The sequence below is a fragment of the Watersipora subatra genome, chromosome 7 (genome assembly GCF_963576615.1).
Source record: "Watersipora subatra chromosome 7, tzWatSuba1.1, whole genome shotgun sequence".
In the NCBI taxonomy this organism is placed as follows: Eukaryota; Metazoa; Bryozoa; class Gymnolaemata; order Cheilostomatida; family Watersiporidae; genus Watersipora; species Watersipora subatra.
The window spans coordinates 3,719,019-3,731,115 of NC_088714.1; the positions used below are offsets into that span (position 1 = coordinate 3,719,019).

The 12,097-nt window shown below is 35.1% G+C and overlaps 2 protein-coding genes across 2 annotated transcripts; one reads left to right on the plus strand and one right to left on the minus strand.

The window, feature by feature from the left end:
- The first annotated feature begins 344 nt into the window (after positions 1 to 344).
- Positions 345 to 5,775, plus strand: LOC137401104 (small ribosomal subunit protein mS29-like). Its single transcript, XM_068087468.1, has 5 exons — positions 345 to 996; positions 1,647 to 1,871; positions 3,076 to 3,172; positions 5,043 to 5,209; positions 5,409 to 5,775. Exons 1-5 carry the CDS (start codon positions 346 to 348, stop codon positions 5,613 to 5,615), a joined length of 1,347 nt encoding a protein of 448 aa, XP_067943569.1. The 5' UTR covers position 345; the 3' UTR covers positions 5,616 to 5,775.
- Positions 5,776 to 5,991: 216 nt separating this feature from the next.
- Positions 5,992 to 11,281, minus strand: LOC137401106 (uncharacterized). Its single transcript, XM_068087469.1, has 6 exons — positions 10,730 to 11,281; positions 10,154 to 10,317; positions 9,776 to 9,918; positions 9,401 to 9,519; positions 8,999 to 9,194; positions 5,992 to 6,947 (listed from the first exon to the last, which is right to left on the minus strand). Exons 1-6 carry the CDS (start codon positions 10,750 to 10,752, stop codon positions 6,765 to 6,767), a joined length of 828 nt encoding a protein of 275 aa, XP_067943570.1. The 5' UTR covers positions 10,753 to 11,281; the 3' UTR covers positions 5,992 to 6,764.
- Positions 11,282 to 12,097: the final 816 nt, after the last annotated feature.

The window sequence follows — 12,097 nt, forward strand, 5'->3', positions numbered from 1 at the left end:
ATTTTAAAGCTCTCTTAAAATATTGATGAATTGCTTTAGCTTGCTGTTTTCTTCGCGACGGTCATCAACCGTTCTCTAAAACCTCAACGGACAACCGCAATAGCCACGCCTCTGTAGCCTACAAATATAAAAATCGACTTTAAATGTAGACTCGACGACTTTTGATCGTGCCTACTTTACTGACTCAAAACGTTTTTTGGATCAAAGGTGTTAAACGCACGTTATCTAGCGATTACAGTCATAACGTTTATAGGCAAAAAAGATGTGTTATATGGATTATACCTATATTATATAGTAGCACGGGCGTTGCACAGTTTTAGGATCTCAGTCGTTTTTAAGGTAGCAATGGCGGCGAATGCTTCACTTGCTGCTTTCACCCGTACCGCCACTAGCATATCTAAGTTATTTCATTCTAGGCATTATAAATCTTTCTGTTGTCATAAGAATGCTACTACAGTGAAAAGATTTGTGCGTTGTTTTGCGTCACTAAAAGACATCTTGCAACAGCCGGAGAATCTGCCACCCAAAGTTGCTGAAGTGCCTCACTCAGATAGTAACCATGTTTCCGAACATATATTCAGCAGTTATCGACAGGAAAGCGTAGTACGTGCGTCTAGGGCAGAAACGAATGATCCAGTATTGCATGGTGTCGAAGATTTGTCAAAGTTTTATACATTAGACAAGGACGTTATATCATCACTTGCATTGCAAAAGATATCTCGTCAGGACTTCACAGCGAGATCCCACGCATTTCAAGAATGTGCATTGATGGTTCGAGAACCAGCTTTGGAATGCTTAGAGCTAATTAAGTGTGCTGTCCATCCTGATTTGATATCTTCTAAGGCAGTTTTGTACGGAAAAAATGGGTGTGGAAAATCATTAACATTTGCCCATGTTTTAAATGCGTGCTACAACAAAAATTGGTTCATAGTTTCTCCTTTGAAACCAAATGTGTGGAGATTTCATTACAAGGAGGTTGCATTATCCACAAGAAAAGTAAGTTTTACGGGTAATTTTTTTCATTTTTTAAAGCAATAGTTTAACTTGAAAATACTAAATTGTTACGAACTTATGAGGTAGTATATATATATATTTATAATATATGCCGCTATTTCATGATAGCTGAAGATATTTTTTAACATTTTAGTACTCTAATAATTTGTCTTTCATACAATTCTTTCAATTATAATATTATCACCCACAGTAGTGGCTAGGCAATACTGAAATTTACTTAGATTTTTTATGCATAGATTTGTTTGGCTTAATAGCCTTTTGTAACAGAAGCCTGAACTATCAAAAATTTGAAACTTTAGTTAGTAACTTGAATTTGAAACTATTATTTCCTTCACTTAAGGTATATAGCCTATATTGAACGTGTGTTGTAATTATGTCAAGTTATACATGTGTTTGGGGGTTGCTTGAAATCCCTTATGCATGTCTAAATTACATCAAGTTACATGTAATGGTCTAGATAAATTTCATGCAGATTAATTAAAAAAAATTTTTCAAACGCTACTGAAAGCTGAAAAATTGATGTTACTTAATTACTCTTCCTTACCTCATAATTCAATTTTTTATTTGCAAGTGCTGTAGTGTTCTGGTGCAAACAAATGTTTCATTTTGCGTATTCAACTCTTGTGTTGTAGACTGGGAGAGTAGATCTACCATTGGAGGCCGTAGATTTCCTATCACATATCAAGCATACAAACAAAAATGTGTTTGAAAAATTTGGTAGCCAGATGAGAACGCATGACACGTATGTTTGGAGCAAAAGAGAGGAAACACCTTCTAACACACTTCTTGAAGAACTCATTGAGTATGGAATAGAAAGACCGAAATACTCAGCTGATGTGCTCGGAGTACTACTCAAGGTGAACAATATTTAATGCTATCATATAAGTTATATTGATGAGAAGATATACTCGAGGGCAGTGTCGTGAAGTTTTAGGTTATTTTGATGCATGAGCTCAAAGTAAATTTCTTTATATCGTGCATATCTCAAAGATACAGCTAATAAAACTTGTGAAAATTGAAATGTTTTTATATGTTGTGTGAAAATGATATATAAAACATAAATAAATACATTATGTTTAAATTCTCTTGTTGAAACAATATAATCATGCCTTTTAACTGGTTCAATCGTTTAGTTCGCAGTGAATAAGACCAGCGACTGTGGTGATGACAACATGCAAAAGCTATCAAAGATTTAACTTCTAGATCAATAATTTAATCTAATCAAGTTACTCTGGATGTACTCTTTTACTGACTTGATTTAATTATTATTCGGCATGTTATACATGCAATCTTTAACTTGTTATAACCTCTACTTAAAAGTTTTGTGACAGTTAGCATCAAGTTTGAGCACATATTTGTTTTGACATACAAGTAAATTCCAACACGCGGTGTCTAAAACTTCTCATAGAATTGCAAATTTTGTAAATAGAAGTAAAGAACTGTTTAAATTTAAAAATAAAACGTAAAAGTCATAAAACTTGTAAATAAAGTTAAACTAAGCTATTGAAGTTGTAGTAAATTATACTGCGTATTTCTATGACTCACTCTACCTCTGTATAACTATTATTACTTTCTATTACTGAGGCTGCACTCCCACTCACGTTTTTTTGGTCCAGTCACAATAAAAACCTGTATTTATTGCTTATGGCTCTATTAATTCAGTTTTTACATGTAATTTAGGTTTTTATATTCGGCTACTTACATATGAAAGTTTATAACTGTTTTTTTTTGACGCTATACGTAATTACTCCAAGTATTTATTATTGATGTTATACATTATGTATATGCCAATAAATTTGTTTCTGCACAGTAGCATATAGGCGGTTGTAGAGTAGTAGATACAGTGGAGTAAAATATAGAGTATTGCTGCAGAGTTAACAATCTTCTTTCGAAAGATGGTTCTGCTGCGTTCAGTGAACAATTCTCAAGACAAGTTTCTTATTCATTTTGCATTTTATTTTTTGTTCATTTAATTAGAATGGCTCTTATACCTTGGCCATATGCAAGCATTTATGGTCGTAGCTGGAATATATAATGCAATATTGTTTATTAATGCCACAGGAGGTGCGTCTGTACAGTCATGAATGGCCAACATCAACTGTACTCGCCATTGACGGGGTCAATGGGTTCTTTGGCGCGACGAACCTCTTCGTAGATCGTAAGTTTTACCTACCACTTACTACTGGATATATACTATAGATTATACCTACCACTTACTACTGAATATATACTATAGATTATACCTACCACTTACTACTGAATATATACTATAGATTATACCTACCACTTACTACTGAATATATACTATAGATTATACCTACCACTTACTACTGGATATATACTATAGATTATACCTACCACTTACTACTGGATATATAGTATAGGTTATACCTACCGCTTACTACTGAATATATACTATAGGTTATACCTACCGCTTACTACTGGATATATACATGTACTATAGATTATACCTACCACTTACTACTGAATATATAGTAGTTGGTGCAGGCGTTTCATTTAAGTGTGGTAAGTATAGTAACTACTTGAATAATATATATTTTTGGTTTTTATTTGCATACTTAAATGAATAGCTAACTGATTGTATAGGCTTCAAATCTCTGATTCAGCTTTTAAACCAGGTCTCTGCGTGGCTCAAGTGGTGTCGAGTAGCTTGATTTGTGTTACTGCAGGGTTGTTCTGAAGATGGTTGTTCCAAACAACAATTGTATTTGGAAAGTGAAAAAGTCAGTCATCGAGTCCATTCCCTTAATGACCTGACACACAACAGAAACTTGCTAGTTAAAGGCACTTTTAGGTGCTGTACATGTGCTCTAGAGCAGGGGTTCCCAACCTTTTCTATTCAGTTCCCCCTTATGCCTTTTCATAAATTTGATTCCCCACGCACTTTTAACTAGCGTGACTAAAAACAACCGACACAAATGATAATCCCCTTTTATTGTACATATCTAAACTTATAACAACATATTATTTATTTTTATACAGCACACATACAACACACAGCAAAACATGACCTTCGGAGTGGCGGTGAATTGGTTTATGACTAGGTTAACTTACTATCTAATTAAAATCTGGATGGATGTGTTCACATATATCTGGGTTCTGACTAGTTGCTCATTATTAGCAACTAGTGTTATAGATAAACCCAAATGTTAAATGATGAAAACCCCAACTCACACGGCACTGCATTTCTTAGTCCTATATGTATCCATAGACTTGGAGTTATCTTCTACACGTTGCTTTCTGTGATATGTGACTGACTTGGTAATTACTCTTTTATAAAAAACAAATTTAAAAAAATCCAAAACAATATTCTAAGCGTACAGTGATTTGCATTTATTCTATGACAGTCGTTAAATTATCGTAATCTAAAAACAAAATATTTGTGCCACGGCTTTTCCTAATGAATGACCATGCATGCGCTGTCAACAGTCTATAACTGACTTGGTTATCATCGAACCCAAACAAAGCAGAAACTGCTGTATTTCTCCTAAAAGTGTTGTGAAGGGTACGAGGTAGGAGTTTGACTGCCTCATGTGTACCTAGTTGCGTACCTCTACTTAGAGGGAGTTTGACAGTACTTAAACATGAGCAGTATCATGTTTTTTTCACTGCGTGCTGCCATGTTATTATTAGCAGTCTGATCAAAAGCCGACTGGCTCATGCCGAACTGCTTCCTTGCTGAAAAAATAAACTTCTTTTTTTCGTTCCAAGTAACTTAGACTACGTACAGTAGTTGATGTCAGAACGACTGTACTAGATATTTCATAGTTGCAACTACTGTATATACTTGCCTCACAGACCATAAAATATAGAATAACAAAATTGTGAATTACCGCTTAATGAAAATTTTCCTGGTACACTATATTGTACTGATGCCTGCTAATAGTAAAATTTGCCTACAAGATACCAACTACAAGCTTTAAGGCTGGATGTGCCCTACGGACTTTGTGAGTTTTTAAGCCTGTTTTATTAGTGGTATCTTGTTGAGGGAGTGTTAATATGGACAGGCGAGAAGAAGCAGTCACTATTACCTACTGGCATATCTATGGTGCACAACCTAGTCAAGCTGATCAGCAGCGAATGGAAAAACGGCTTTATGCTACTCACTGTCGACACTAATTATGAGCACGCCGACCACCGACAGTCGCATCACCCTCGCTATTTGCTCAATGAGGTACACATGAACCTTTTTTTGTTCTTATTTTTACTCATAATGGAAGCTAGGAGAATTATAGCACAATTTCGTGTGGTTTCACCAAATCGCTTTGTTTATTGATCAATGAATTAATCTAAGGCTATTTTATTAGTGATCATACCAACGTAGACTCGGCTCCTATAACAATTCACTAAAACATGGAAGCGATATTTTCTAGGCTGGGTTTGACATCCTCAATCCATTCATCCCAATAGAAGTTAGTGACTACAATGAAGAGGAAGTGCACAGTGCATTAGACTACTTTATAGAGCATCGCTGGATACAAAATGAGTCTTACAGAACCTCTAGACAGGCTCGTGAAGAGCTCATATTTCTCAGTGGGAAAAATCCATTATTCCTAGACAAGGCGATTCGCAGTATCTGAACCCTATGATTGCAGTTAGCTGATTAACTGAAAAATTGCTAGCTGATAACCGAACTCTTCACTTCAACTACAGTACAGTTTTAAAAAGCTCTTTTTATCTATGAAATCATGTATTTTGCACAATATAGCTGTATGATGTAAATAAAACAACTTGGAATTTGTCATCATAGTAACTATATACATGTACATTAGACGCAGCTATCAATCAAATCAATATATATTTTGCAAAAATACCTAAATATATGAAAGAGAAAAAGTCATGACATAAAATAAAGCAATCACTATTTATCACAATCAAGTGTTAAGATGCACAGGGTTTGACCAGAAACTATAAGACGGAGATGTGTCTCATGGTAAGGCTTTGTCACACCAAAGCTGCAGATGTTTTAAGTTTATTGAAGTAGTCATTCAAGGTTATTTGTGAAATAAGATATTTTAAATTGATATTGCTATTAAGAATATTTACCAGTTTTAATGAATCAGAGTGACTGAGTTAACCATATTGTAATGCGCTTGCTGGTGAAAATGATAAGACCATGTAAATCAAAAGAATGGCTATAAAACAGGAAATCTGCTAACAACAAAGTCCTATGACATGACCAAACACTATGGGTCGACTGTCAGAGGTTAATATGTAATGTTGTTACAATGTAGACTGCGGCATGCAAAAAAAAATAATGAAGATAGTGCTGTTATGTTATTATAATAAAAAAGTAAGCTACAGGCTATGAATAGCTCGATATTATACAGATGAGTCATTTAAATTTACAGTTGGTTAGTCTCATGAAATACTTTTTGAATTAGCGGACAGCCAGAGACCTGTGAATTGATAATCTCTAAGTCAAATAATGTAACAACAGTATCGACTAACATGAAAACATGAAGGATAATAACCATTTACTACAAATGTGCCATATACTAAAGCAGCATTTCTCTACAGTGCAATAAAACTATAATATATAATGTACTTACATGTACTAATGAACAATACTATTTCTGTGCAAAGCCGTATTACCCGGGCATTCATCCAGTATAATACTAATAAACTATACTATAATCTGCAGATATAGTATCGGTCTCTATGGCACTTGAGATCTCACTTGTCTCACAAGTTAGCACCAGAAAACGATTGTGCAATGTATAATACATCTATCTATTAACTCTGGCTGGTGTTGTCGATGTACACGGCTCTTCATACTCCATGTTGTTAACATTGTCTAAAGCTGGTCGTTCAGTGTCGGCATTCAAACTGTTGAGCTTGTCAGGTGGGGCAGCCATGCTTGAGCTCATGCCAGGCAGAACTGCGCTGTCAAAGCTAAGAGCCAGATCTACCTAGATGTGATAGAGCAGTCTCTGCTGAGGTATAGTAACATCACCTACCTAACAATATGTTGATTAATACCGTTAATAATACCATTAATAATGTTGATTAATGTTGGTAAGATAAAGTTTTAATATATAGACAGTTTAATGAGTGTCTTCACTACATAGCTACATAGCTAGTTAGCTACATAACCAGATTGATTGCTCATAATATAAGAAATCAATATATAAGGTCAAAGCTATACATAAAGCTGAGTAAGCGTAATGACACCTCTCCCTTATTACAAACTTTGAAAAATCAGCTTTTGAATGTCTTCAAAAACTTTCAAATATATCATCAAATACGCTTGTTGACGCGATTAATAGAAAACCATTTTTAGCATCTAGCGCTAGATGTATGTTGTGTGGGATACGAAATATGTATTTATGGTAGTATCACAGAACAGTGCAAGCATTCTGAAAACATTAATGCAGTTGCTTGCAAGTATTGGTCAATCATCCATTTCTAGTTCCTGGAAGGTACAGAGCTAAGGGCAAGGGCAATGTAAAGATTGTGGAGCAGTTTCTGATACAGTCAAGCCTTGACATTCAAGGTTACGTAATCTTTTCTGCTGTTTGATTCATATGTCAAAACAGTCGTATAATGGAACAATTATTCCTATATGAGGTCATCACACTTCGTTTAATTTTTTTCTACAACTCAAAAGATGAATAATAATACTTGGCATGTAATTGTAAAGAGTATTATATATAACTACCAGTTGAATGCACGGTGTTGCACAGGTAATAAAAAACAACTTATAAACAGTAGCCGGTAATGTAGTTGCCATTGGCTAAAATTCTTTACTTAATGAATTTGAATAACTTAAGCTAGTAACTTGAGCTATCTAGATCTTTACTATAATTAGAGCGGTGAAGTCATCTTGTATTCGTTACATTATGCGTCATAATCTCCCACGCAATCATGATATTCAAGCATGCTAGTAGCAACCAATAGTATTTTTGCAAGCGCTCCAAGCTTGCGTATTATAATTGGTGTAACAGGTATGTGCACAATTATTCCAAAGTATGGCAAGGACAGTGTGGTATAGTGGTTAGCTCGCCCGTCTGCAGTACTGTAGGTTCCAAGTTCAACTCAAGTACGAAGTGGCTTTTTTATTCCTAGATTTTAATCGCTATAACTAGCCACACAAACACCAGACAAACATATAAAGTAGATGCTCCTATAACGTATACCTCATATAATGTAAATTCCAGATAGCGTAAAAACATTACGCAAAGATTTTGCTTTGTACTACGTAAAAAAATTTCGTACAGCATGAAGTGTCAAATAGGAAGAACTTCTCAAAGTCCATTTGAATGGTAACATAACTTGCCGCAGTTGTGAGAAAAAAATGACGTGTGTATAACGTTATATCTATTATATATACAAGCTCCATGACATTCTAGTTCGTCATGATAGATCGTCAGTGTTGACAAAACAGAGAATAGTTAGCTGCGCAATCGTTAATAAATACTTAGAGATGATTGATTGGTGCAGGTCTTACAGCATTGGCCTAACAATCTGAATGTCACGAATCGGGAGTATGGCTGAAAGTTATCTTTTATTCTAACCTTGAATTCTGAAACCTTGAAACTCTTTTTTATAGTGAAATATATAAATATATTATATATATAACAAATATTTATACGCCTACAATAAAGCAAAACAGAAATTTCTGACACACATAATATATTGTCTCTCACAGGATCTTTATAGAATATTCTAGTGCGTTGGAGATGAAATTTTTTTGCAGAACCAGAAGTCTTTATTAAACTTGGACAAGGCAACACTAGTTATATCATGGTTTGGTTAAATTTGAGATCTACCAAGGGCTTATATATATTGGCTTACAGTGTGTTTAACACTGATAGCATAGTCATTGTCATATATAATTAGTCATATTGAATTTTAATTCCTGCCTACCTCAACATACCATAAATACCAGCTATACAGATAATAAAAAAGTAATCTAGAGGAATCAGTACAATTTGACAAACCAATATTATATCATTATTACCTTCGATGATTTTTGTAATCTCCTCGGTTCATCAAATGCGAACGCTGATGAGGATGCAGCTGAGGATGGGGTAGACTTGGCAGGAGGTAAAGGAGAACGTAAAGAGGTCAAGGCAGAAGCCAAAGAGGCCGGAGGAAAACTGCTGCTACTACCTATGCGAACCTTTTTTACCCTTGGACTCGAGTCATCAAATGATCTGCGAAGTTTGCAAAAAAAACCTTTTAGTTGTTAACTTGAAAATCTTGCCTAAATATTAGAGATGACTACAGGTACAATATATAAAGAATGAACATAAACAAAATTAAATTAAAAGTTAAATTCGGGCATGCTGCATCCCTACTAGCCTTAAAGTCCGACTTAAGAAGCTGGAATAGAAATGTAGGCAAAACTTTGAAAGCACACCTGGAATCAAAAGCTGACGAGAGGCGCTTTTGCCTAGTTATGGATGCCGGAGTCAATTTATCATGCTTCAGTATCTGACTGTTAACAAACCGCCTGTGCTCTCGAGTCTCCAAAAAAACCTACAAGCCAACCAGTAGAGCTGATTTGTGATATCACTAACTTTAACACGTGAACAAATTGCAAATAGCAGAAACAAGCACACAGTTCTATTTCAGTCATTTGAAGTGATGCATCACAAAAAGATATCACAAGAAAACAAGTGAAGGGAGAGCTGGCTGTGGCTGACCCACCAAGCAAAAGGGCTAAGCAAAATCAACATTTTTCAAGGTGTGGCTGTATCTAAGCCTAAATATGTAACATTTTAAAATCCTTCACCTGTTTAATACACTCCTTGATTCTATTAGCCTGCTCGATGACTACAAGATGATGCTCGCAGCTGCAGCAGAGACTGAAAGAATGGAGATCCTTGGCTGAAATCAGCATGGAGAAGGCAGCAGTTAGCCTTTTCATGAGACTTCCTATAATAGAAAAAAATTGAATTTTTCTAGGACGAGTTATAATAAAACAAGACTTTGTCGAATCCGAATAATATGTAATAATGCATGCATTGATTATGAAAATTTGGATGAATTCAGCTAATGCGCTGAAATGAAGGGAGACTGCTGCTCCATACCTCACTGACAAAGACAGCAAGCCCAACAATTGAATACCGCAACAAAAGCACCCGCTATATAAATTTATGGTAGCATTTACCATGCTCGCAGGAATTATGTTGAAAGTTCTCCAGACACTGGCAGTCAAGAATAGCGCATGGACGATCACATATGCAACAAGTTCTTCCTGTGACACTGTACTGACGGTGTGTTAGTGTAGACATGCTAGGGTTAGCTGGTAGTTTAAAAGAGAAGTGTTTCCCTCTAAAACACCAAAAATTTATAGGGTTGAAATATTAAATAAGGAGATAACTGAAAGAAAAAGACCTCCTGAATGATCAATGGTGGACCATTCACGATTTATTCTACCAACATTTAGTGGTTACTATCATTAGGTACATATTGAATGCCTAGACAGGTGAGTTAGGCAATACAGTGTTCCAATAAGACAATGTGTGGCCAGTATAGTATAAGCTTCTATAACGGAAATTGGATTTGAATAATGAGAGCCCCATAGTTGACCTTAAAGAATATCATTTTCTCTCTTGTCACACTTAGAGATGTATGGAGATATCTCTAGTATATATACTATTACCCTCAGTCTAGGTGCCATGAGGTCGTGTGGTGTACCGATAAAGCGCATAGAATAAGTAACTGCACAATTGTTCAGAAATACCTGAAAGCGGTTGATTGGTGCATGTGTTAAAGTGTCGGTCTACCAATCACGAATTGGAGTTTCATTGATCAGACAAAGGGCTGAGTTTGGAATGACCTTGGAACAGATTAGGCAATTTACATGTATTCTACTGTTCATATAATGTAAAACCCCTATAACGCACTCTACTTTATAGTATGTTCCAAAAGAATTGACTTTCATTTTCTAGTTGAAAAATTCATTTGTACATGGATAAACAAGCATATTAACATCATAATTATCTCAAACACTCCACGGTGCACACAACCTTATAAGCCAATCACAACCCAACAGCGCCAGAGTCCTTATAATCTTATAGCGACAATAGGTATAGAAGTAGTAAGTGAGACTACAGTGCACCCAAGGTTATGATTACCCTGTTATACAGTTTTTTCACCTTACAATGTAGAAGGCTATGTTTTTTCGACCAACTTTACGACATTTTCTTAGCCATATTATATCAACAAAAATTTCTCTCAAAATTAAAATTTGACAGTCGGTGCGATGAATACGCCAAAATAACGAAGATGCCAAAATGCCCTTTGTTGAAATCCTTCCCATAACATCTGAAATAGATAAGCTGCTCGCTCTTTCTCAGTTCAGCGTTATTCGTTATAGTGAAAGCAGAGCCGCAAATAAGTAGGTGATAAAATTTTAGACCCTGACAAAGTTGAATTTTAATAATATACATACTAAAAAGTATGTACTGCACCGAGTATATTGTAATGTTACATTTTATTGCAGATCACAACCCCTAAATTTACTGGAAGTAACTGTAGTTACTAAGGTTAACACTTATTTCGATACTAATTTTTAAAACGTATATGAAATTTTGACGATTTTTACCAGGCGGTGTTTGCATTAGATAATTACTATGGGTTTCTATACCTCCCTATACGACATTTTCGTTTTCAGATGCCAACATGGGAACGAATTAAAACCTTATGGCGAGGGTATAATGTAATAGAATATTGTTTGTAATCGAGCTAATTCCGCGTAACTCTGCCAACTTGGTTAGCGAAAACATAACACTCAGCAAAGCATCTATATGTTTTCATTTGTATATTCAGCTCTAGTTTCGACATTGACAGTTATTAAAACCAACTTTTGTATTAAAATGTAACAATATGAACACTTACTCATGATTTTTTAAGATAGAGCGTGGCTTTCCCAACTTCTGGTTAGTTCCCTAATTTTGCTTAAAGCGGCAAGGTAAAATTCACGCCTCCCACTGTCTTATAAAATAAAAAAGCTCTTCATCCGAACAAGTCCATATATAAAAATAAAATAATAACTTTACATTGGACACATACTAACTAAGCTATATAATGATATTTAAAGGAGCTCATG